Here is a 23,491-nt window from a genome sequence, read left to right as displayed (position 1 = left end):
AGTAACTGAGGCAACAGACATGGTACCCCAGGACCGTTCTCCCAGCGTTTAACCCCCAAAGCGCACATCTCATCTCCCCAGGTTAGTGATCCTCAAAGAAATATCGAGAATCACCAGGGGGCGAGGGGAAGGGAGAGTTAATCATGAAATTCCAGTCGGGTCCCTAACCCTTCATGACAATGGTGTCAACACGCTAGGAGAAGCACTGTCTCGGTGATGTGGCATCGTCTAGAACTACAGAGGGCCCTACGGCTGACGACAGCTCGCTGGGCACCTGCTTGCATGCCCCCAAGGTCCTATACCAGCAGGTCAGCGACCTTACTGCATAGGAAGGGCAAGTCCCACAGCGCTCACAGGGGAAACGCTTGCTGTGGATGAAGGGCTCAGGGAAACCTGTACCAGAGACGGGATACCAGCTGAACCTCGAAGGGCGGAAAGGGTGTGCACAGCAAAGGAGCTGGACGTGAGCACAGCATAGGTCATCTACTAAATGAGACACTATGTAAAACAGGGACACTAAGTAAGCTGGCCTGGCCACCACAGAGGTCTGATGATGAGGTACACACAGCGAGATGTTAATTAGAAAGCCCACCCGGCACCAGACTGCAGGGCCTTGAGTGTCAGGCAAGGGACCTTGACCTCTGGCCCACAGGCAGTAAGACAGCCTTGGGACGGATGGCCATCGTTCGACCCTCTTCATAACCACCTTCTCTCTCTTGGTTCAACCATCGTTAGACCTGACTCTGCATATATGCAGACTTAAGGACCCCCGAAACCTAGCGCTGGGCACGACTGTATGGCAGTTCTATTTTTATAATAACGTCTACATGACCAAAGAAGCCAGGCAGCATACGTAGTATTCCCAAAGGGCCAGGAAGAGAGAGGCGTGAACAGGATGCCACTGGTAAATCAAGTGCATGGGGGGGCCACGAGGGCCGCCAGGTAATTTCAGCCAGCTCTCCGTGCCACTGCTGGGCAACAGAGGCGTGTCTGACTCCGGACTGAAAAGAGAAAGGAGGAAGTTCTTTGAACTCAGAGCAGAGCCCAGTCACTGAGAGCTGAACCCCAGCCCCTGCCAGATGCCTGGTTTCTTATCAGACACAGAGTGAGGATCTCCAAAGTGGTAAAAGCCTTGTTGGACTAAATGAAGTATATAAATGAAGCAAATACACAGCTGAAATATTGAGACCATAAAAGCTGAACAGTAAGCCCTCCAAACTTCGAGATTTTGAGAGCTACCAGGCCTGAATGCTAGAAAGTTTTATTTACTCTATCTTCAAAAAAAAAAAAAAAAAAATGGTGAGGGTTTTGCACATCAACTACATAAATGCCCCACAGAGGGACCCATTTCTATAAATAGATGATAATATTCAGGTCCTTGCCTGGCCCCTGCATTCAGAAAACAGGGTGGCTGGAAGGACCCTGGAACAATGAGGAGAAAGCCCGGAGCCACCCAGGAAAAGCAAGCTGCAATCCCAAACCCCTACTTTCCTGTCTGGGCCACCACTAGAAACTTCAAGAGTAAGTTGTAAGAAATGTGCCCGATCTTTAAAAATAATTCTTTAACCTGGGAAAAAATATCCATTCCAGCACACAGCCATCCTCAACTGGGTATTCTGAGAATCACGGGCTGCATGTCACTGTCGTAGAACTAGAACACAGTTGTCCTCCAACGGCAGAGTGGAATTTCTTATACTTGCAGAGGAACAACAAAAAAAACAAAAAACAAAACAAAAAAAGCCAGAAGTCGAGGATACCAAATGGAAGAAAAACTCAAGTGCTCTCACGCTAGTTCACGATTGTGTGATTTGGGACCCATGAAAACAGCTTTAGATCTTTCAATATAAAATAGCTGAAGGCTATTCAGAAGGCCGCCTAATGAAAGAATGATTTGCTCAGGCTTATGTGCCTTATTCTGGCTGCCCGCCTGCCTTTGGTAACTGCTGCTCCTGAACGCCCGCACTTGTCGGTATTGGATTCTCTCCAGTGAGCAATAATCAATTCTGTCTCCTCCCTGGCACACTGCTGTCCCGGCCTCACTCCCCCTTATCATTAGGTGTCTTCCTGCCCTGCTTGCTCAGGGAAGAGGCAGCTGCTGTTGGCCACCCTCAAATGTTACCATTACGCGAGTCAAATGGAATCCAATGTGATGCCTTCAATTATGGGCATCAGTGACGGGCAGCGAGATGCACATTTTCTCAGGTTTTTAATGATTCATCTTGCTAGGCACTTATTACGGATTTTTGACATTTTGCAGCGAAAGTGCCTTTCGGGAAGCCTACAATTTTTGCTGCCTTGCCTTTCAAGATTGTCTCTTCCGCTCCCTTCGGCATTTCGCTTTTTAAATGAACGAAAGCGCTGATTTAACACGAGGGAAGAGAAGGGGTGCTGAGGTCGGCCTTCTGCCAGTCATCACGTGGACTCCAGGGTAGCAGCTGGCCCAGGGGGGTTGTTCCCCTCAACCCCCCATCCCCTGACCTCACTTATTTCTTCCAACACCTCAGATAAGCCACCACGCTGACGCCGACACATGGCACAGCGGCCACTAACGTCTGCTGCTTGGCTAAGGAAGCCCATTCAGCAGTTCAGAGGTCTCAGGAGCAAAAGGAAGCTCTCGCCTCACAGGAGGGAGAAAGGGGGGACACCAGGGGGCCTCTGGGCCGACAGTAAATCAGGGCGTTAGGCAGAAGCAGGAAAGCAGCATGAGGTGGTGCTGGAAATAGTAACGCACTTATTGAGCATCCACTGTGTACTAAGCACAGGGCTAAGCACTCTGGGATTCTTGGCTGAATCCTTACAACAACCCAGTAAGGGAGATGCTATCCTGTCCCCACAGGACAGCGTGGCTCCAAGGCCACCACTAGCCCTTCATTACTTCCCAAGAATCTTATTAAACAGTCTCCTGGGTGAAAGAACTTGTAGGCGATTTTGTCTTTGTGTTTTTTGGTCCAAAAAGGGTTGGGAGTAACCCCCTTTTCCGACCCCGATTTGGGCAAGCTACCATGCGGGGCTCAGGCGAGGAGACGGGTAGGATGAACAGTAAAGTGCTACGGTTGCTCAGAAGTGGGGCCATGTAAGCAAGAGGAAGGAAAGAAGAGGTGATTTCCGTCGGAATATTTCCACACCTTCCACTCCTCTTCTTTCAAATGGGTCATGAGTGGGGCGCCTGGGTGGCGCAGTCGGTTAAGCGTCCGACTTCAGCCAGGTCACGATCTCGCGGTCCGTGAGTTCGAGCCCCGCGTCGGGCTCTGGGCTGATGGCTCAGAGCCTGGAGCCTGTTTCCGATTCTGTGTCTCCCTCTCTCTCTGCCCCTCCCCCGTTCATGCTCTGTCTCTCTCTCTGTCCCAAAAATAAATACACGTTGAAAAAAAAAAAAATTGTTCAAATGGGTCATGAGTAATACCAAATTATCCAGTTAAATCCTATATAATAAAGGGCACACGACAGAGTGATCAGTGCTGAATACACTCTTTGTCTGAAAATATTTTCAAACTATATTGAACAAATTAATGAATACAAAGAACACCCCAGACAAATAAAGGCTGCACGTAACCTAACTTTAGAGTCTGTGTCTGTTTTTAGACCCACTCTTTGGGGAAAATCGTAACAGGGAAGTTCAAGAAATGCCAAAGCGTCAGACCCATTTCCGTTCACCCATCAGAAAGAACTTCTGATGTGCCCCCAAGAGAATATCACAAGAACACCATCTCCCCTCGCCACCATTATCTCCTTCATTCTTAACTTAAGCCGCCACTCTCATTCTGCTAGATGAGGGTCTGCCACCACGGGAGGTTTTAAAACCCAGCAACACCATCACCAGGGATGGACGCTCATCAGGTTAAAACGACTAATGCATTCTAAAATTCAAGTTTAGAACCGGTAAGTTCTAAACACTTTCTCCTCGATACTATATCATTTAGTTATGATTCTGGTTATGAAACTGTGAATTTAAAGGTTGCACATGCTCACGTGTGCCCAAAGGTACATATACGATAGTTTCCCAAAACGCTCTGTTATCTACACCAAAACCATCTCCAGAATCCTACGCAGTAAGAACGAAAACACTATTACTGAAAGCCGTAAGGCTCAGGAGAAAAGCAAACGGCACCCAAAATGGCTCATCTCAGGACTCGGTGCAGGAAGCAAACAAAGTTATGTTCAAGATTTTCAAGAACTAAAGGCAATTACATTTAACTACTCCATGTCTGGTTGACAAAAGAGCTATACGGACTGCTAATCTATGTACCAAAACATCACCTCATTCTTCACATTTATAAACATAATGTTTGATACAGTAAGAGAAGCATGGCCTATGCGGTATAAACGCCAAAGGAACTCTGACCCTTTATGTTTGGGGAGTTCTGCCCCAAAGGAGCAGAAATATACTTTCTAACTGAGCCATGAAGGAACCATCCAGAAGACCATGCCAACATGATCAAGAAACACTAGAGTTGCGTCCTAAAATTCTCTTACCATTTTTTCTTCCTTGGCAGGTGGACTTCGAAGGAAAAAGCAGAGAGGAGCAAAAAGAATATCAATTATTCCAATAATCGTCATGAGCCACGGAAATCCGATCGCCTTTGCGATAGCCCCACCAACCGAAGGACCTTTCAGGAAACAGAGAAGGAGATAAAGCTCTCTCCAAATGCCTCACAGACAGAAAGACACCAAAGTTTAAACAGTTTCCGGTCGGCATTATCACGCATCAAGATAAAAGCTTGTTTTGAAAGGTCAGTGTCCTTCCTTACCTATAGCATATCCCATACAGAAGGCCACGTCCGCAATGGCATACACGCTCCCGTAGACAGACACGTGCCGCAGGTCTACCAGGTAGCCCATGATGGGCATCATTGAGGAGTCCACCATTCCTGTGGACGGGCAGAGAACACAGTCTATAGAAAACCGACGTAGCCCGAAAATGCGGGGAGTATCAGTGTCCTGACCCCCCACCCTGCCAGCGGCTCCCCTTCTGTCATCACCACCTGTGAGTCTCAAGGCAGGCTCCCCAAGGCATACCCTTCACTGAAGACAGGCTGCAGGTCACTGGGGCTGGGACTGGAACCCAGGCCACCTGTGCCTGTTCTCCCCCTGGCCCCACCTGGCCCCCACCGTCTGAAGGGCCCACCCTCCAGCAGAGGGCACCCCGTCCTCTGGTGACTCACAGACCAGGCTTCACATCCAGTGGGGTGCTGGCCACTGGCTGTGTGGCCCCTCGCCTTCCTCCAGCTGGTGCTTTCCAGATTAACTCTCTCCGGGTTCCACAGCCCCTCACCTTCCCCCAGGGGGCACACCCTACAAGCCTCACACACTCCCCTCCCCATCTACACCTCAGCCTCACACTCGGACTATGAGAATAAGTTGGAAAGTATCAGGGAAGATGGGAAGGAATCAGAACACGAGGGCGTCTGAGGGGTCACCGTGCCCTGCTCAGAGAACAGACTGAAAGAGGTCTGCCAACCCGGGGGCTTAAACAAACAATCACCACCACTAAGGCCGGGATCAGAATCTCCTAGCTCATGAACAGTCAGGGACAGGCAGAATAAACAAAGAGTAAAGGAAAAGCATGTGTGTTCAGAGTCCTGGGCTCACGTCCCTGGCGGGATGGGCACGGCCATTCCTCATCTAGCTGAACACTGGTTTCCCCATCCATAAAATGGGGCTGATAACAATCAGCTAAAATGAGACCCCATCTGTGGGCACCACCAGCAGACCAGTCAAACGTCCATTCCCTCACCTCCATCTACTACTAGAGGCTGGAAGAGGAGGGACGTTCCTTCATTCAATCGGTATTTATTGATCACCTAATATGTGCCGCGTGCTGGGGACGGGGACAGGGTGAACAAACTGGACAGAAGACGGGGACAGAACAAACTGGACAGAAGCTCACGGGCCCCCGAGAGCTCAAAAATGAATTCCAGTTTTCACTGAAGCCATGAGGTGCTGTGGGAGGGCAAACCTAACCCGCCCGGGGAGTCCCCAAAGGCTCCCTTCTTTCTGTCTTTTCCACTGCACCACTCAAAGCTTCAGTTCTTGCCTTTGGCAATTGTGACAGATTTAGCCCTTACTTTTATGACGACCAATCTGTATATTATAAATGAGAAACAAAGGTATCCTATTCGTGCAAAATATTAACAAGATTGTTTCCAGCATACATGGTTCTTCACATCCAAAGACCCTGTCCCCTTTGCCGGTGAAAAATTGCCACAGCACGGGTGGCCGTTGATACACCAGGCCACCTTTTCTGTACCAGACCTTATAAAAACATACATGAAGTCTCTGTCCCCCGGGTTCTCATCTGCACAGATCTGAGCCCAAACAAAGGTGCTCTGAGGGAGGGGGTTCTCTTGTTTGCCCAAGGGCAGCAACAGAGTATCTGTTTGCTTCTGTAAATAGCAGGGTTTATACAAACACTGGCTTTCAGAAAATAAATGACTAGTATGTGAACGCAGGTATCTATCTGTAGACAACTGACAGGCAGTACTTGAGTTTGGCAGCCCACAGCCTCCTTCCGAGCTCTAGAAATTTTAGGTTGAGGAACGATAGATAGTCTGCCCCAATAAGAGGAAATCTTTCTGACTAATGGGGAAAAGAAAGTTCTACAGGTGACTTACCAATTGCAAAACCAACTCCAAAGTTAGGAGCTATGAGTCCGTAAATGTTTTTTGCGAAAGGAATCTGTAAGAGGAAATACCCGTCACACTAAAATCATGACATCCCACGTAAAGCTTCTGGGAAAAGCCTAAAGATGGGTCTTCTCTGGCCTGGTTTGCGTGTTCCCTTCTGAAGTAGGAACTAGGGGGAAGAAGGAGGATGGGGTCTGGGGAGAACTGGGTCCTCCAAGATCTCAGAAGTCGAACCTGAAATGGGTTTTGTGACCACCAAGAACAGCCTCGTTAACTGCTGTATTTAAGACCAGCCCGGACCACGCTCCATTCCCGACAAGGGCCAGAAGGCCTCACTTGGGGGTAGATACCGGCTGTTGGTAGAAGATGTGTTGTTCTAGAAAAAAAATCTTGCTACTGTTTCAGGCTAGTCGGCTCAAAGTGTTTAAAGACACTGTAAGATTGACGATGATGGGGGGTTGGGGAAGTGAAATATAACTATGCAACCAACCGTCCTAAATAACCTGCAGCTGACCTAGAATGTAAATGTATCCCTTGGAGAACCTTGTCCAATATGTTTAAGAGGATAAAAAATTGGAGGAAAATCGAAAACATAATAAAACCAAATATTGGGACGCCCGGGTGGCTCAGTCAGTTACGCGTCCGGCTCTGCATTTCGGCTCAGGCCATGATGTCCCCGGTTTGTGGGTTTGAGCTCCACGTCAGGCTCTGTGCTGACAGTGTGGAGCCTGCTTGGGATTCTCTCTCTCTTCCTCTCTCTCTCTCTCTCTCCACCCCTCCTCCTGCTTAGGTGCACTTTCTCTCTCAAAACAAAAAACATTGAAAACATAAAAATAAAAATAACAAACAGACAACAAACTTCACTCTGCTCTAAAATGCTTCCTGGTGATTCTTGCCCAAAGCGAAAGTTTTCTTTCGAGACCACTACCACTTGTCAAGGAAGGTCTTTTACTCACACATAAAATGCTGATTCCAACAATTATCATCCCCAGAAGAGCACAAAGCCACCTATCGAAAGAACAAAAAAGCACCTTCCATAAACAACCGCTCCCATTCCCACCCCCCACCCCTGCCAAATTTTCAACAGAAATCAGGACAATTACTTATGAAAACTCAGGTAGAAACAGCCAGAATTGGCTTAAAAGAACGACATTATACTTATGAAAACTCAGGTCGAAACACCCAGAACTGGCTTAACAGAGCGACATTATTCCAACAGAGCGAGAGCATGCGGTACTCATCTTACCTCCCCATTTTGTGTGCGAGCATCCCAAAAATATTGGTTCCAAGGAGATAAGAGATACTAGCCGGCAAGAAAGCAATGCCTGTAAATTTATGGAAAGGACACCTTATCAGTACTGATATCAGTCAAGTGTTAGAAAAAGTAATAATTGTCAGACATCACAATGGCGATTAGAGCGGATGAAAGAAGGCCTGAGGCCTGCACCCAGGCAGCTAATATCCGGCGGCTGACGGAGCCAGACGGGACCCCACGCGGCTTCTCCGTCCTCACAAAGCTGCCAGACGCTCCAGAAATGAGATGCGTCCCTCTATCAACGGCTTCATCTTGCCTCCGTGTCTGCCTGGTGGCGGCTTCACCCACGGACGCACACGGGCAGCTTCCGCCGCGGGAGCCCGGCCACTGGGCTCCCACACGTGCGGTGAGCGGCGGTGGCACCGCCCCCGTCCTCACCCCTTCGTCACTTTGCCACAGGAGACACGGGCATTGAGAAAGATCAGGGAATGTGAAGAGAAGGACAAAGAAAAAGTTAAAGTCACCCCAAAGTCCATCGCTCAGGTACTGAGCACGGTGATTCCTGCTCCGTAATCTTACACACACGAGCGTACACGCACACAGATACACGGGTGCGTGCAGGATTCGGGTTTTTTAAGAACAAAACAAGACGCGGGATTATGCTCTTGTGCTGTAGTTCTACGTCCTTTTTATTTTATTTTTTTAATGTTTATTTATGCATTTTGAGAGAGCACGAGCAGAGGAGGGGCAGAGAGAGAGAATCCCTAGCAGGCTCTGCACTGTCAGCACAGAGCCCAAGGTGGGGCTCGAACTCACGAACCAAGAGATCGTGACCTGAGCAGCAACCAAGAGTCGGATGCTTAACCGATCGAGCTACCCAGGCGCCCCTCCATCCTGCTTCTTTCAATTAGCTTTATGAACACCTTGCCAGGCCTAAAAAAAAAAATGAACGTCTACGCGGTCATTTTTTGTGTGTGTGGCCAAGTCACACGACTGACGTTTTCATGTCTAAGGTTCAATGCTCTCCCGGGGACTTGGCGTCCCCGGCCAAGCCTGTGCCAATATCCGGCTGCTGGTGGCAGTGGTTGCTTTGGAAGTAGTCTCTGTGTTGAACAGAAAGCCCGACGCGAGTCAGGCCAGCCTGGCCGCTAGGGATCTGTCCATACCAGCTCTGTGTGGTCCCCATCTGTTATCAGGACAATGGGATGGTCTCCTCCCAAAAGATGGCGTTTCAAACTACTGCTCTCAGCGTTTTTCCTGAACTCAGTTACACCGGATTTGATTCTAAGCCTCGCCCACAAATGGCGAACGCCGCTTCGTTCTTAGTCACACGGCCACACACGAGCTAGACGTGCCCAGAAGGTTAAACGCCATCAGCTGGGATGCACTGAGCTCAAAATGCACGGGGCCCAGGGCCTTTCTCGGCCCCACGGCTCAGCAGCATGCACACGTGTGATGTGACCTTGCCTCTTCAGGGATGCAGTGGCCCTTCCCTGCACCTCCATAAGCACTAATGCAAGCCACCAAACTCTCCAGAGAGGCTGAGCCTTCCAGCACAGTAGCGACTTCAAAATGATTAGGTCCAGGAGCTAAATCCAAAACCAAGCCACTCCAGGCTTGGTGATCTGGGAAACAGTAACAAAGAGCAATCTCATTTCATGTTCCAGGAAACCATTTCTGTCACGCTTGGCAATATCGGCGGCCAAATAATTGCGGGATGTAATTGGATTCAGTGAACGTTACTGATAGCACGGGTCTGGCTCAGGGCGAAGACACTGACCACAGTGTGGCTCTGGCCACCACGAGAGCTTCAAAGGAAGGAGCCAGACGATGTCTGAGCTGGAACGCGGCTACGCTGGGGACGGAACAAAGGTACATATGCCGTGCTCTGGGAACCCAGAAGCTCCCCAAAGCAGCTGGCGATTAAGCCTAACCTTGCACGCCAGGTAGTAGGCTTAGTGTGGAGACGTTAAGAAGTCACGAGGGCCTTTGTGTCAAGATATGAGTATCTATGGGGTTCAGGGACGGGTAAACGAACGAAGAAAGCAAAGGAAAAGGTAAATAACAGCACAGGCACCGTGATAAAGAGACACCAACATCGGGCCTCAGTGTCGGGGAAACAGAAGGGAAGTGGCGGGGGAAGGCCCAGACCCCGTCTAAAGAGGCGACTGCTGCTCTGGAAGACTGAGGTCCCAGACTGGAAGATCCAATTTTTCCAGGAGAGATTGAACTCTAGATTCTTACAGGAAGTCTCTTGAGCTTTTCAAATGCCGGCAACTAATTTTTACGAACATAAAGCGCTAGCAGGTTGACACCATACTATTCAACCAAAACCTACCTACGCGCGGAACTCAGTCCACGGACTGAGGGCCACCTGCTGTAAACCGGGGCCCAAGGAAGTGGACTGTGAACAACCCAGCCAGGGGCCCCATTTCGGGTAAATCCTGACGCCGGGAGCAAGGCACGGGATGATGCATCTCTGAAGGCACAGCTTCAAAGCAGGGTCGCCAACATGCTCGGGGGGGCGGGGGGCCACAGATGAATTCCATCTTCCTGACCCACGAGGGGGGTGCTGAGCTCACGCGTGAGACCTGGGAGTGGGTGCCCCCCCCACCCCCGTTTTCCATAGATGGCAAAACAGCCTCAGGCCGCAAACTCCAGTTTCAAGATCCCAAGCAAAAAGCACTGGGGGTAAGCCATGAAACAAGAGGTTCGTTTCAGCTCGAAACACACCGGCTGAGGCTCCAGAGGGTCCCCGTGACCTCACGGGGCCCAAAATGCAGCGCATCTCATAGGAAGGCTTTGAGGAGCAGACGCCAAATAGCCCTCCCTGTCCGATCCCTCTGCCCTGTCCTCCGCGAGAGCTCCACCTTCCCTGTACCTGACCCTGGCCGGCTGGCCTTCCCCACATCGGTGAGCTCCTGGTGGGCAGGGACCCCTTCATCTGTTTCCACAGCCCAGCTCCGTGGCGGCCCAGGGGAGGCGCTCAGAACACGGCCGACCGCTTAGAGGAGAAGGTCCCGTGCGAGGACATTCGCTTCCCACGACCGACAGTCTCGAGGGAGGCTGCCCGGTCCGCTGAAGGCAGGCACCGTGTGTCCAGCCGCCGGCCTCCCGGGCGTAAAAGCCTGCACTGCGGTCTGGAGCCGGAGTCCTCCTCCTTTCTGGAGCTTCCAAACTGGGGGCAGGGCCACGTGCTCTTTGGACCTCCAGCTCTAAGCTCCCGATCGCCATTGCGACACAGCTTCAGCATCCCCCCGCGCCGCCGGGGCCCCCGTCACATCACGCAACCCACAGAACCAGCTCTGGGAACTCGGCCCTCGGTGTGCCCCTCACGGCACCCCGCCTGGCGACTCAACGGGACACCGTCTAGCTGTGCTCAGGGACCCGGGCTGGGAGCCCAGTGCCCTCCCAGACAGCTCTTTAAAGATGGCTCCAACTAGGGGCGAGTGTCCTAACGCCAGGCCCTGAGCTTCCCATCACTTCCACCCACTGGTCCTGGGGTGCATTCTGGAGCCAAGAGAAACTGCCTTCGACCTCCGCCCCCGGCTGGCCACCACAGCAAGAAAATGCAGCCGACCCTCTCCTTGGCTTCCCCAGTGAAACCCCACCGGGGCTCCGGTGGCTCCCAGGGACTGGCCATCTCCTGCCACTCCTCCGTCCAAGTTCAAGCCACTTCTCCACCTTGAAACACGGTGCGCAGAATCGCCCCGGCCCAGCTCCGTGCCGGTGCACAGCACCTGAGCGCTCGCGGCTCCAGGAAGGGAAGAGGGACCGAGTGCATCACGGGGCCGGCCCCTGCTCTGCACCCCGAGAGCCCCAGCTCACATAGCCCTCACAGGGCTCGTAGTGCACCGACCTGTGCCCCCACCAGGGCCCTGCCTCGTCTCCACGGGCGTCTTCAACCCTACGGCCCGACCCCACATTCTCACCGGAGGGATTCCTCCATGTCCCTTCAGAACTTTGTTGGTACCTGTGGGGGGATCTTTTTGAACTGTCATCAACTGGGCAACTTTGTCCCTCCAAAGCCTGTTTCACCTGCAAAGGCAACAAGAAGTCTGTGTCGGCCCTTTCCTGACTCAAAGAGAGAAGTGTGGACGGGCCGGCCCGCACACGGTGCCTGGGGCCACACGTGTGCGTGAGCCTGTCCTTCTGCTGGGCCGCTGCTCTCCCTGCGGGGTGCCTGCACCCCCCTCAGTCACCTCTGCACGTACCACAAAGTTCACCCACGGGGATCGTCTGCCCACCCCCGCGCTTTCATGGTAAGCCTGGCTTTGACCACGGGCTCGACGGGCTCGAGAGGGAGAGGCTCAAACCACAACGGAGCCTGCAAGGAGCCAATGCTGGACCTGCGGCCCCAGAAGTGACGGTAGGAAGGAGTCCTTGGACTTCTCCCGAGCCCTCCCTGATGTCCCCAAGGGCTCCGTCTGGAACCAGGATGGGGCAATAGTCCCAGTTTGCCCTATGCCAAGGGAGGCTCAGGAGGCTGAAGTCCTCACATCCTGGAGCCACAGCATGCTGGCAATCATCCTGTCCTTGGGAACCCAGCCAGGCTGGCACAGGATGTGCCCAAGGTCATGGCTGCCTGGGAGCAGAGCGGGTCCCCGGCCGAGCACAAGAGTATCCTAGCCTCCATCCCACACTGCACCACCACGTCTCCTTAAAGAGCCAGAAGAAAGAGTTTGGCTCCACTCTTCTCTGGGGCCCATTCCTTAGAGCTTAAGTTTCCCCTTGGGGCCTGTAGGCGTCACCAGGAACGGGGTCACTAAGCCTCCGGGTGCTGGGGCAGGGTGCGGGGGGCAGGGGGTGTCATTTGACCCAGACTTGACGTGAAGGGAGACGCCACGAAGTGATTCTCTTTCCACCGACCCAAACTCAGGGCCACCCCCAAATGGCAGCACAAGGGGCCGGGGGATGGGCTCACACGGCCACCCTCTGGAACACGGGTGGGCTCCCATCTACCTACTCTAAAAATCACGGCCAGACACGCAGCGTTCAACAAGACCAACCGCGGGCCGCCCACACGGCTGCTTAAGACTGTTTTGCCTTGGGGGCGCCTGGGTGGCGCAGTCGGTTAAGCGTCCGACTTCAGCCAGGTCGCGATCTCGCGGTCCGTGAGTTCGAGCCCCGCGTCGGGCTCTGGGCTGATGGCTCAGAGCCTGGAGCCTGTTTCCGATTCTGTGTCTCCCTCTCTCTCTGCCCCTCCCCCGTTCATGCTCTGTCTCTCTCTGTCCCAAAAATAAATAAACGTTGAAAAAAAAAAAAAATTAAAAAAAAAAAAAAAGACTGTTTTGCCTTGACTTCAAATCTTATGGTCTTTCTCCAGAAATGACAAGGGAAGCAGAAGGGCGGGAGGGAGCCCACACACGACCCTGCAGCACAGCAGGGGCCCGAGCTGCCCCGGGGCCTCCTCTGGAGGACGGCCGTGCCCCGTGCTGGCGCTGGGTCCTCACTTCCACCCTCGGTCCTCACACCCCGTCGCCCACGGCGCCCCCCTCACGAGGCTCAGAGGGGGGCCTGCGGGGCTCCGGGGAGGTGGGCCCCAAGCTGCAGAGCCCACACGGGAGCGGTGCTCCCCTCACACGTGCTGTGCTCCCCTCACACTGGGGGCGATACGGCAAAGCAGGTACAGATACGGGACTCTCTTGACGAAACACGAGCCCATCTCTGAGACCGGAAGGAAATGACCTCACGGTGGACAGGTGCAGCGAGCCGAGGGGCTGGTGACCATCTGGCCTGGGAGATAAGCCCCACAGAGGATCCTGATGAAATCTAGAAGGCCCGCAGCCTGCTATCTAACCCGGAAGGCCCAGGCCGCTGAGGGCCTTTCAGGACTTTATAAAGAAAGCCTCAGGCTGTGTCTGGAGAGGGAGCGGGCAGGTGAGCGGAGGTGCCCTGCGCACGGCCAAGGACGCATTCAGTCGGGAAGATAAGTCAGTCGGGCGGGAAAGAGCACTTGTAAAGGGACGCAGGAGCTCCACGGACTCGGTGCCCCAGGGCCACGGGCGCCTCCCGAAGACACACGGGAGGCCCAAAGCACCGCAGAGGAAGGCATCGTGATGCTAACAGCAGCAGCAAGACCTGAGGAGCGTCTCCCCACCTTTTGCAAAACTGCGATTAACTGGGGGTCAGGAGAGGGCCTTCCCTCTGCGAAGTGGGGTGCCCGCTCTGGGAGTCTGGAGTCCTCGCGTTGTCTCCACTGCCAGGAGGTTCAGAGCCGAGTTTCTGCTTAACGACTAGCCTTTCAGTTTTGCGCCCACACTTTTTCCTCCTTCACCGAAGGACTCTTGTTGCTTGGGGCTTGGTTTTGGTTTGGCGACGTCATTTATGTACCATAACGTCCCCCCTTTTGAAGCACACAGTTCAGTGGCTTATACTAGAGTCACAAGGTGGTACAACCGTGGGCATTATCGGATTCCAAAACACTTTCTTCACCCCAGAGAGAAACCCCACACCCATTATCAGTCCCTCCCCATCCTGCCCCGCCCCAAGCAATTTGGGACTTTTTACTGAAGGATCATTTGATGAAAGAACACAGATCAGTGGCGAATCCGTGCAGAGCCCATAAGGACTGGGGTAGGGACAAGTCTGAACCAGGAAGCAGCAGGTGACAGGACCCCCGCTGCAGAGGGAAGAGAAGGTTGCCTAAGGGAAGGTTTTAGGCACTAAAAAACGGCAGCTTCATTCAGAACGGAGAGTCTCCACCCAAAGTGGCAATTTGTAAGCTGAAAGAACTCTGCAAAGAAAATAAATCCCCAGGAAGGATAATCAATAAACTCTTAAAGAAAGAGGTGTGCGTGCAGGGACTAGCCTTGCAGATATTAAAAATGTTCTAAAGCTCCAGTAATCAAATAGGAGGGTATCGGCGCGGGAATGCGTGCCGACAAGTGGAACAGAAGGAAGAATCCAGAAACAGACTCAAGAACACACAGCTGTTTCAAGTATGACAAAGGTGGGAAAATTCAGGCGGACTCCTAGGGGCAACTGGCCGGTCATACGGCAAACAGTAACACCAGACCCGTATCACACACCGCATACCGAAACTAAATCTGTGTAAATCCAAGTTTCATGTGAAAAACAAATCATAAGTTAGGGGGAAACATGCATGAAAAAATAATAGCATGCGAAAGGTCTCATCTGAGCTTCAGATGAAATGACAAAGACATGAAGGGTCAAGGAGCTAACCGTTGGCATCTTAAATGATCCGAGTGGCGAAGAGAAGAGACGAGAAGAGACGAGAAGAGACGAGAAGAGACGAGAAGAGACGAGAAGGAAGGAAGGAAGGAAAGAAAGAAAGAAGGAAAGAAGGAAAGAAGGAAAGAAGGAAAGAAGGAAAGAAGGAAAGAAGGAAAGAAAGGAAAGAAAGGAAAGAAGGAAAGAAGGAAAGAAGGAAAGAAGGAAAGAAGGAAAGAAGGAAAGAAAGAAAGAAAGAAAGAAAGAAAGAAAGAAAGAAAGAAAGAAAGAAAGAAAATAAAGAGAAAGAAAGAAAAGAAAAACAAAAGTCCACCTATAAAGTCAAAAGACAATACAACAAAGGCAATATTTGTGAAACATCTGATAAAGGAATAATGTCAATTTACAAAGAACAATTAAAATCAATTAGAAGACAAACATCTCCACATAAAAAATGGGCAAAGTATGTTATTCATGGACTTCATAAGAAATCCACAGTAAAAGAAATAGACATGGCTAATATATGAAAAGATGCTCAATTGTGTTCAAAAAGCTTGTAAAAATAAATCAAAATGAGAGTCCCCCGCCCACCCCTTTCTCACATATGCAGCTGGGGAAAGACTGAGAATACTGATATTAGTGCAAGGTTACCAAACATCAAACACCCACTGGACTTTCAGGAATTTTCCCTACAGATACATTTCCGAACACGAACAGGAATACAGGTAAGAATACACTGCCTCACTATGGTTTCTAATTGACAAAAACTGGAACTAACCCAAATGCCCAACCAAAGGAACCGGTTGAAAATTTATGGCCTAACTTTACAATAGAAAAATCCAACCATTAAAATGAACAATGGGCTTCCAGTCAACAGGGCAGGTAAATCGATAGGTTTTCTTGTCCCATTTTCTATCCCATTTGCCATTCCCATCCCAAAGTCCGTTCAAATTTTAGTAAAGGAAGCCCCATGCTCTCTCCTCTATGCCCAAGGACAGACAAAACGAGACAGGAGAAAATGCAGTCAGAGAGGGAAGCAGCAGCAGAGGGACAGCAGTGATGGACACGACAGAGAACACTGGAACCTTCCATCTGCACACGGAGCAGCCAAAAAGAAGCAACACCTTCTGTGCCTCAAAACACAGGACCCTCCGGAACTGAAGGCTCCGAGTACCGTGAATGTAAGGCTGAGGCGGTCAACTGGAAAGAGGGTTGAAAGGTTGTTTTAAGAGCAGTTGGACCCCCCCCAGGGCACCTGGGCGGCTCAGTCGGTTAAGCGTCATCGGCTCAGGCCTTGATCTCAAGGTTCCTGACATCTCAGTTTGTGAACTCAAGTCCCACGTCAGGTTATCTGCTGTCAGTGTGGAGCCAGCTTCAGATCCTCTGCCCCCACCTCTCTCTGCCCCTCGCCTGCTTGTGCTCTTTCAAAAATAAACAAACATTTAAAAAAAAAAAAAAGAGGGGCGCCTGGGTGGCGCAGTCGGTTAAGCGTCCGACTTCAGCCAGGTCACGATCTCGCGGTCCGTGAGTTCGAGCCCCGCGTCAGGCTCTGGGCTGATGGCTCAGAGTCTGGAGCCTGTTTCCGATTCTGTGTCTCCCTCTCTCTCTGCCCCTCCCCCGTTCATGCTCTGTCTCTCTCTGTCCCAAAAATAAATAAACGTTCAAAAAAATAAAAATAAAAATAAAAAAAATAAAAAAAATAAAAGACCAGTTGGACCCCCAGCTCTCTCTCTCTCTCACACACACTCACCCTCTCAGGAGACAGTTTCTTTAGAGAAAGAAGACGAAAATGGCCCAGGGACCCCAGGCAACATGGAGATCAGGGATTACATAAGACGATGAAATGGGGAGTGAGTGGAAGTCTTCCTACTAAGTGGTAAGAGGTTGTAATTTCAACAACCTTTCCACACACACACAAAACCACTCAGAGTGAATATGAAAGGGCTCTTGAAATTTAAAATATGATGACACCGATTATAACAATTCAATAGACAGTTTAGACAATGAAGATGAAAAAATCAATGGGAAGAAGAAAAGGCAAAGTAAGAAATTACAAGCACGAAACACCAAGGGTCCAATACCGAACCGATAAAAGTAACAGTGAAACAGATAAAATGGAGTAGGGGAGAGGATTAATTAAAGAAATAATACAAAATGGTTTCCCAGAACTAAAAGAAACAGCTTCCCAGATGAACAGACTAACCAAGAAAGTTCCCAGTACAGAAGAAAACAGACCCCACTGCAAAAAACGTCACGGACACTCATAACCAGAGAGAAAGAGATCCTTCTAGCTCCTACAGAGGACGGGGAATGAGAAGGACACTGGCCTCCTCAATAGCAACCCTGGAGGCTAGAGCACAATGGGACAGTTGTCTCAAAACTGAAGAAAAGGGGCACCTGGGTGGCCCAGTCAGTTAAGTGTCCAACTTTGGTTCAGGGTTCATGGGTTCGAGCCCCACGCTGTCCTCTGTGCTGCCAGCTTGGAGCGTGGAGCCTGCTTTGGATTCTGTGTCTCCCTGTCTCTGCTCCTCCCCCACTCATGCTCTCTCAAAAATAAGCACAAAAAACTGAAGGAAAATAATTTCCAACCAAGAATTATATACCCAAGTAGACTAAGTCAACCAAACATGAGAATAAAGATGTCTGCAGATACGTAGGATCTCAGAGAACTTTATCTGCCATGCACCAACTCTCAGGAAGAAGCTAGAGGATGTGTTCCATCATAATGATAGAGTAAACCAAGAGAAAGGAATATAGAAGGGAAGGATACAAGAAACAGTAGAGAAGCAAAGACGCCCAGATATTGGAAGAGGAAAGTCCTAGGATGACCTAGTGAACAAATCTAGACTGGAGCAAGACAGAGTAATGTAGGACAAATACCCATAAACAAGCAAAAACACAAATAGGTTAGGTTTGCTGATGTACTTGGCCGTATTTACAGGGCCTCTCACTTTTGCCAGAGAGTTTGAGAATACATTCAGAAATGCTACATGGAAAGCTAAGAAAATGGAAAGAGATGGCAATGATTAACTCCAGGAAAAACAAAAGTTTGTAAGAAGAAATAATCATAAAGCCCTATATAGTTCATCTTTGAACAATTTTTACATAGTCACAATAAAAGCCAACACTGAGTGCCAAACTGACCAACAAATATAACTGTTCTAGGAAAACAGAAATTGAGAAAACAGGTAAGTTGGTTGTTTGATATTTTCAGGTGTAATAACAGCATTAAATCTTCATCTACTACGTTAGGGAGCTGGTAGTATCAGAAATGGGGGAATTTAAAAAAACAGGAGTTACACATATTATTTAGAGACATAAGTTAGCAGAAGAAACAACTAAAAGAGTTGAAGTGATTAAATCTGAGAAAGGGGGTTAGAGATGGGGAGGCATGGGGCAAAGACTTCTGGCTTTTTCATTATAATTCTAATAATGCTATTTAACTTAAACATTAAGTACATGTGTAACTCTGAAAAAATCTAATTAATTTTGAAAATTATATCTACCCATTCTGACACGGAAACATGGCCCAACCAGAGTTCACACAATGACATAAATGGCAAAGTTCCATTCGGGTTGGGTTTTTAAGCATCTCACACATGGTGATAAATGCAGAACCATCTGGAAAGAGACACAAAACTGTTAACAGTGACTGTTACAGGGGACTGGCCTGGAAGGAAAAAGATGAACATGAGATTTTAAAATTTACTTCTTTGATCTGTGTACTTTGGTTTTTTTTAAATAATCAAGTATGTATTGCTTTCTAAGTCAAAAATATTTTTAAAAGAGTAATCCTCTTACGTACGGTTTGTTGTCAGCCTGTTTCACATAAATCTTCCTGCTACCCACGTACGTTTAATATAACTACTAACGTCTAGTTCAGAAACACGGGCAGCCACTGAATGTATTTTGCGTCTTGTTTCTGCCCAGGTCTCATGCCTCTTTGCTAATTCTGATTTAAAAACCTGAAGCTGAAAAAGGCCCCAAAGCTCACTGCTACCCTAAGCACGGACCCCATTAAGTATCAAACAGAAACAATCGCTTTATCATCCTGGCACCTGCAGCTTGTCAGGGCTACAATGACAGGACCCACCCCGAGGACAAAAGTTCTAGAATCAGAAGCACCCACACCAGGCCTCACCCAGCTGCCACTTGCGGGAACACATGGTCTCCATCATCCAGATGGGCAGGGCTGGCTCCAGCATGGCAATCCCCATGTTTGCAAAGCAGATGGACCCTTTAAGGGAGGAAGAGGGTTAGTGGGCTTCTGTTTTGGGTCTTGAGTGTCCCCTACCTACTATTTCCAAACACAGTTAAACGCCACATGCCCACAGCCAGAACAATCCACTGAGATACCCAGAACATCTACTTCTGTAAAGAAAAGATAATTAAAAATAAATAAAAGATAAATAAGGAAAAGATAAAAAAAGGAATAGTGAGGAGGCTGGATTTATTACTACTGTCATCATCATTTTTATTATGAAAGAATATTAAATAGATTAAATACTAATTAAAATTAAACATTAAGTTTAAACAAAGTATTAATTTTTTTTTTCAAAATAGCACCCCAGAGTCATAAAGGAATTGGAGGGAGCCTCGGAGGTCATTAGGTTAACCGTCCCAACTTATTAATGAAGAAGGACTTCTAATTTATTAACGAAGGAACTTGCCTGAGGCCACCCAGCCACGTGGGCCACTTCCAGACCACACACAGACTCCAGCAACTGGAGGTTTCTGCACCTAAGTTTTACTATGCGAGGAATCCAGACATTTCTAAAGATGCCCTGGGATGCCCCCAAATCTGGTGCGTTCGGCACAGACGTGCCGTTGAGGGATTTTTTTTAATCAACTATACACATATGCTATCTTTGCAAATATCCACTATCTGTTAACCAGAACCCTTTGTAGATGTAGAACCATCGGGGAAAAGATGCAGAGCCGTTCCCCACCGTGCTGGGAGCTTCCTGTGCTGTGTCCCCATGAACCTCTAATTTGCTAGAATCCTGATTCAAAGAACACTGTGTAGTGTAATTAAGGTGCTCACGTAATGCAGAAAGGTTTTTTTTTCATGCTTTGGGACGTGACAGGTGGAACAGAGAGAGAGGATACTGAAATGGTCCCCTCACCCTCCCGCTGTTTTCCTGGATTCGCTGTTTCTCTCTTTCCCATCTATTAATTAGGGCCAAATTGGCGCGGTCATTCTGTCTCCCCTACAACCCAGGGCCCATAACTCTGAACCCCTCCTTGTCTACCTCTCACACAGCAAACTGATACCCCTGCTCTAAATCCCAGCAAGCAGGGATAGCCTCCAGGCTTCAAAGCCCACCGACCCTAAGCTGTTTCCCCAGCCCTGCCTTCACTTTCCCATGCAAACCCCACTAAAGGCTCTGGCCTAGGCCTTCCCCTGGCCCTTTTCTCCCCCACACCCCCCACAAAACCTGGCGCTTCCCTACGTGGCCCTGATTGGCACGGTGTGCCTCCTTTCCTCAGGAAAACGTAAGAAATACAATCTTCTTTCAACATCCCAGACCTCTGTCACCACTCGGTCATCCTCATAGGTTAAAATCCTGCCAGAACAAATAAGACGCCGCCCGGCCCCCGGCTCCCCGAGTCGAAGCTGCTGGAAGTGTGGTAGCCTGTCATTCAATGCTGGGTATCTTTCCTCCCTGAGTCGGGGTGGGACAGTGAGGGTCAAAGAAAGTCTGAGGCAGGGGGCAGGGGGCGGCGGGCGGCAGAGAGCCCCGCTCTCCCCACACACCTCCTCACCCCACCTCGGACAGCCCGGGCTCCGTGGGCATCTGGGCTCTGGAACCATCCCTGCATCTTGATGGGGGCACAGAGAGGTGCCCTGCATTAGGAGGGGTGCAGAGCCACGAGGTTTACCACCCTTTGGCCAGCAGGCATGATGATGGGGGTCTAGACCAGGGTTATACAGGCACCCCCCACCCCAATCCAGCAGCAGCAGGTTTAAACAAAGCCAGCCTGGCGTTTGAAAAAGGCTAACCTGGAATACTCTTAGATAGGGCATGCATCCTGTTCACCCAGACTCCCCCAGCCCTACCAGTGTCCATGACCACCGCTTAGACAAATAAACCCTAACTGGGTCTGATGCCACACTTCAGGACTGCCGTCTCCTGGCCTGTCCCCAAGGGCCTCTGCTGACTGGTGTCCGGGCCCAGGCAATGTAAGGTTGGTCCCCTGTGAGGCAGCCCAAGGCCTGTGCCCCTGAGGCAGACGGTCCTGGGTGAACCGTCTCTTGCATCAATGAGGCCCACTATCCTCCCGACTAGTCACAGGACCCCAGGGCTTCCTTTGAGCCCATCGAGGCCAAGAACCCAAACACGGGACCTTCTGTAGCCAAAGGGGGTTTCCCGACTGGCCTCCCTGCTGCACAGCGTGCCCTCTCCGCAAGAAGGGACTTGTCCCCTGGGCCCTCTGGGGGCTCCACTGTCAGCCTCTATTCATACCCGCCTGGTGAATCAGACTGCCCACCGACGGTGCCCACAGTGAGGCCAGAGACTCCTTCCGGAGGTTCAAGGCCAAACAGTGATGGCCGCTGACACAAACAAACCTCTGTGACGGGGCATCTCCGTGACCCAGACATCTTTGCCCCAAATGAAAACCAGCAAAGGAACTTGGCTGAGGGTCAGAAATTAACGATGGAAGAAAGCTATTCCTTGTGACGTGGATGTAACCTCTTTGCCTTTCACGTTTCACATCGCGACGTTTCCAGCAGCCAAGTGAACCCTGGTTCTCGCCATCCACCCCTCCCCACCACCCTTTGGCTGAGAAGAACCAGGGAGACTGGGGGGGAAGCCCCACCTGCGGCAATGAAGATGTAGGGGTCCTTCAGCAGGGTGGTCAGCGGCGTCCCCTTCTGGCTCTGTGAACAAAAATCAGGGGTTAACGAAGTTGATGTGACCATCGCAGCGCCCTCCTTCCCCGGGGGGCTTACCTCTGGCTGCACCCGGGACGGCTGGAGCACCAAAAGCTGAATAGCTACGACAGAGGGAGAAAAAAGATAAAAACGTGTGGCTCCAAGCACCTACTGACATGGGTCACCCGACACGGGTCACGACCAGCGAGATCACGGCAGAGGTCCCCGTGTAGACTCACCTCCATCCAAGAGCACCAAGGCGGCCAGCACCAGGAACGGAGCCGTCTTCCCCACAAACTCGTAGAGCACGCTCCCGAAGGGGGGGCCCACTGCAAGGAAGAGAAAGAGGGGCTGGTGCCAGGCCCCGCGACCGATGTCCCCCCTCCACCCCCCGCTCCACCGTAACCATCCGTTTGTTTCTCGAGTTTGTACTTCGTTCCAACACCTATTTGGGGTGACTGCTCTACATTCTTTCCAGTAGTTTCAAGTTGTCCTGGGGACTTCCTCCAAGCTGGTTTACACCCAAGACACGGGCAAGAGTGTAGAAGGGTCACCCCCAAAGTAAAGACCAGAGAGAAGCCAGACCCAGGCCACACACGGCTGTGCTGCTTACGGAGCAAAGGAACATAGGTCCACGGGGACTTGGCTCCTTATAAACCAGCACAGCGGAACTTTGGGCTCCCAAATGAAGGCCGGAAATGTAACCGAGAAGGGAGAGGACCCAAAGCTCCTCTCAGGGAGGATAGGTGTCCCCTGGCCGGGGGGTAGTCAGCCAGGGCAGGTGAGGAAAGCAGACGTGGAAGGTGGGAAGTCCTCAGGTGGCATGGTAACTCAGAGGATGTGAGAGAGGAAGGATCTTGGCAGACCATCCCATTCCTTCGTTTTACATCTGGACCCAGGGTCACCCAGCAGGTTGAGAGGCAGATGCAGAGGCAGGGAAGCCCACGTCCTCCTGGGTCAGGAAGGTCCCACCCGTTTTCCAAGGCTCCATGAAAGTAGGGAATGAAAAAGGGGACAGCTGGGGGAGTCTATCAGCACGAGCAGACCCAGAGTGGACTCAGGGAGCACTGTCGCCCTCCGATGCCCACCAGCCCCTCCCCACAAGCTGCCCCACAAGGTGCCTCCAGGTGCCCCCTGCCCACCTAGGACCCCCATGGCCAGGCCTCCCAGGGCGATGCCCATGGCGTTGCCTCTCTCTTCGTCATCCGTGTACACGCTGGCCAGCATGCCCATCCCTAAACAGGAAAAGAAATGTTCAATAGCGAAGCTCTCAAGGGAGCACAAAAAAAGAATAACCTGTGACTCGCCTGCCCTCTCTGGCCCAGACTTGTGATCTCCCAAACCCATCAGATTCACAGAAAGGTATAGACCAAGCAGAACCCAAAGGAAAAAAGCAGTGCCCTTCCTAAGAACCCCTCCCCAGGCACCACGAGTGACACCTCAATTCCCCACATTATTCCAGCTAATTCTACAAGGGGCTGGCCAGCCAGGGCAAGGTTGGCGGCCTCCTCAACGGACTGACACCCCCCCCCCCCAGGGAACGGCTGCCTCAGGTATTTGCAC

The 23,491-nt window shown here is 50.8% G+C and overlaps 1 protein-coding gene across 1 annotated transcript in view; it reads right to left on the bottom strand.

Moving 5' to 3' along the window:
• SLC18A2 (solute carrier family 18 member A2) overlaps positions 1–23,491 on the bottom strand; it is a 40,651-nt gene that overhangs the window by 3,919 nt on the left and 13,241 nt on the right. The window contains exons 6-15 of the mRNA XM_045439092.1: positions 23,071–23,163; positions 22,168–22,257; positions 22,007–22,050; positions 21,874–21,934; positions 19,193–19,288; positions 7,870–7,948; positions 7,580–7,631; positions 6,612–6,675; positions 4,749–4,868; positions 4,474–4,607 (exon numbers count right to left, since the gene is read on the bottom strand). Coding sequence (XP_045295048.1) covers positions 4,474–4,607; positions 4,749–4,868; positions 6,612–6,675; positions 7,580–7,631; positions 7,870–7,948; positions 19,193–19,288; positions 21,874–21,934; positions 22,007–22,050; positions 22,168–22,257; positions 23,071–23,163 — 833 coding nt within the window. The remainder of the gene's footprint in view (positions 1–4,473; positions 4,608–4,748; positions 4,869–6,611; positions 6,676–7,579; positions 7,632–7,869; positions 7,949–19,192; positions 19,289–21,873; positions 21,935–22,006; positions 22,051–22,167; positions 22,258–23,070; positions 23,164–23,491) is intronic.

The sequence above is a fragment of the Leopardus geoffroyi genome, chromosome D2 (assembly GCF_018350155.1).
Source record: "Leopardus geoffroyi isolate Oge1 chromosome D2, O.geoffroyi_Oge1_pat1.0, whole genome shotgun sequence".
NCBI classification, from domain to species: domain Eukaryota; kingdom Metazoa; phylum Chordata; class Mammalia; order Carnivora; family Felidae; genus Leopardus; species Leopardus geoffroyi.
Note: the sequence above shows the minus strand (reverse complement) of the source record. Positions and strands in the feature narration are given on the sequence as shown.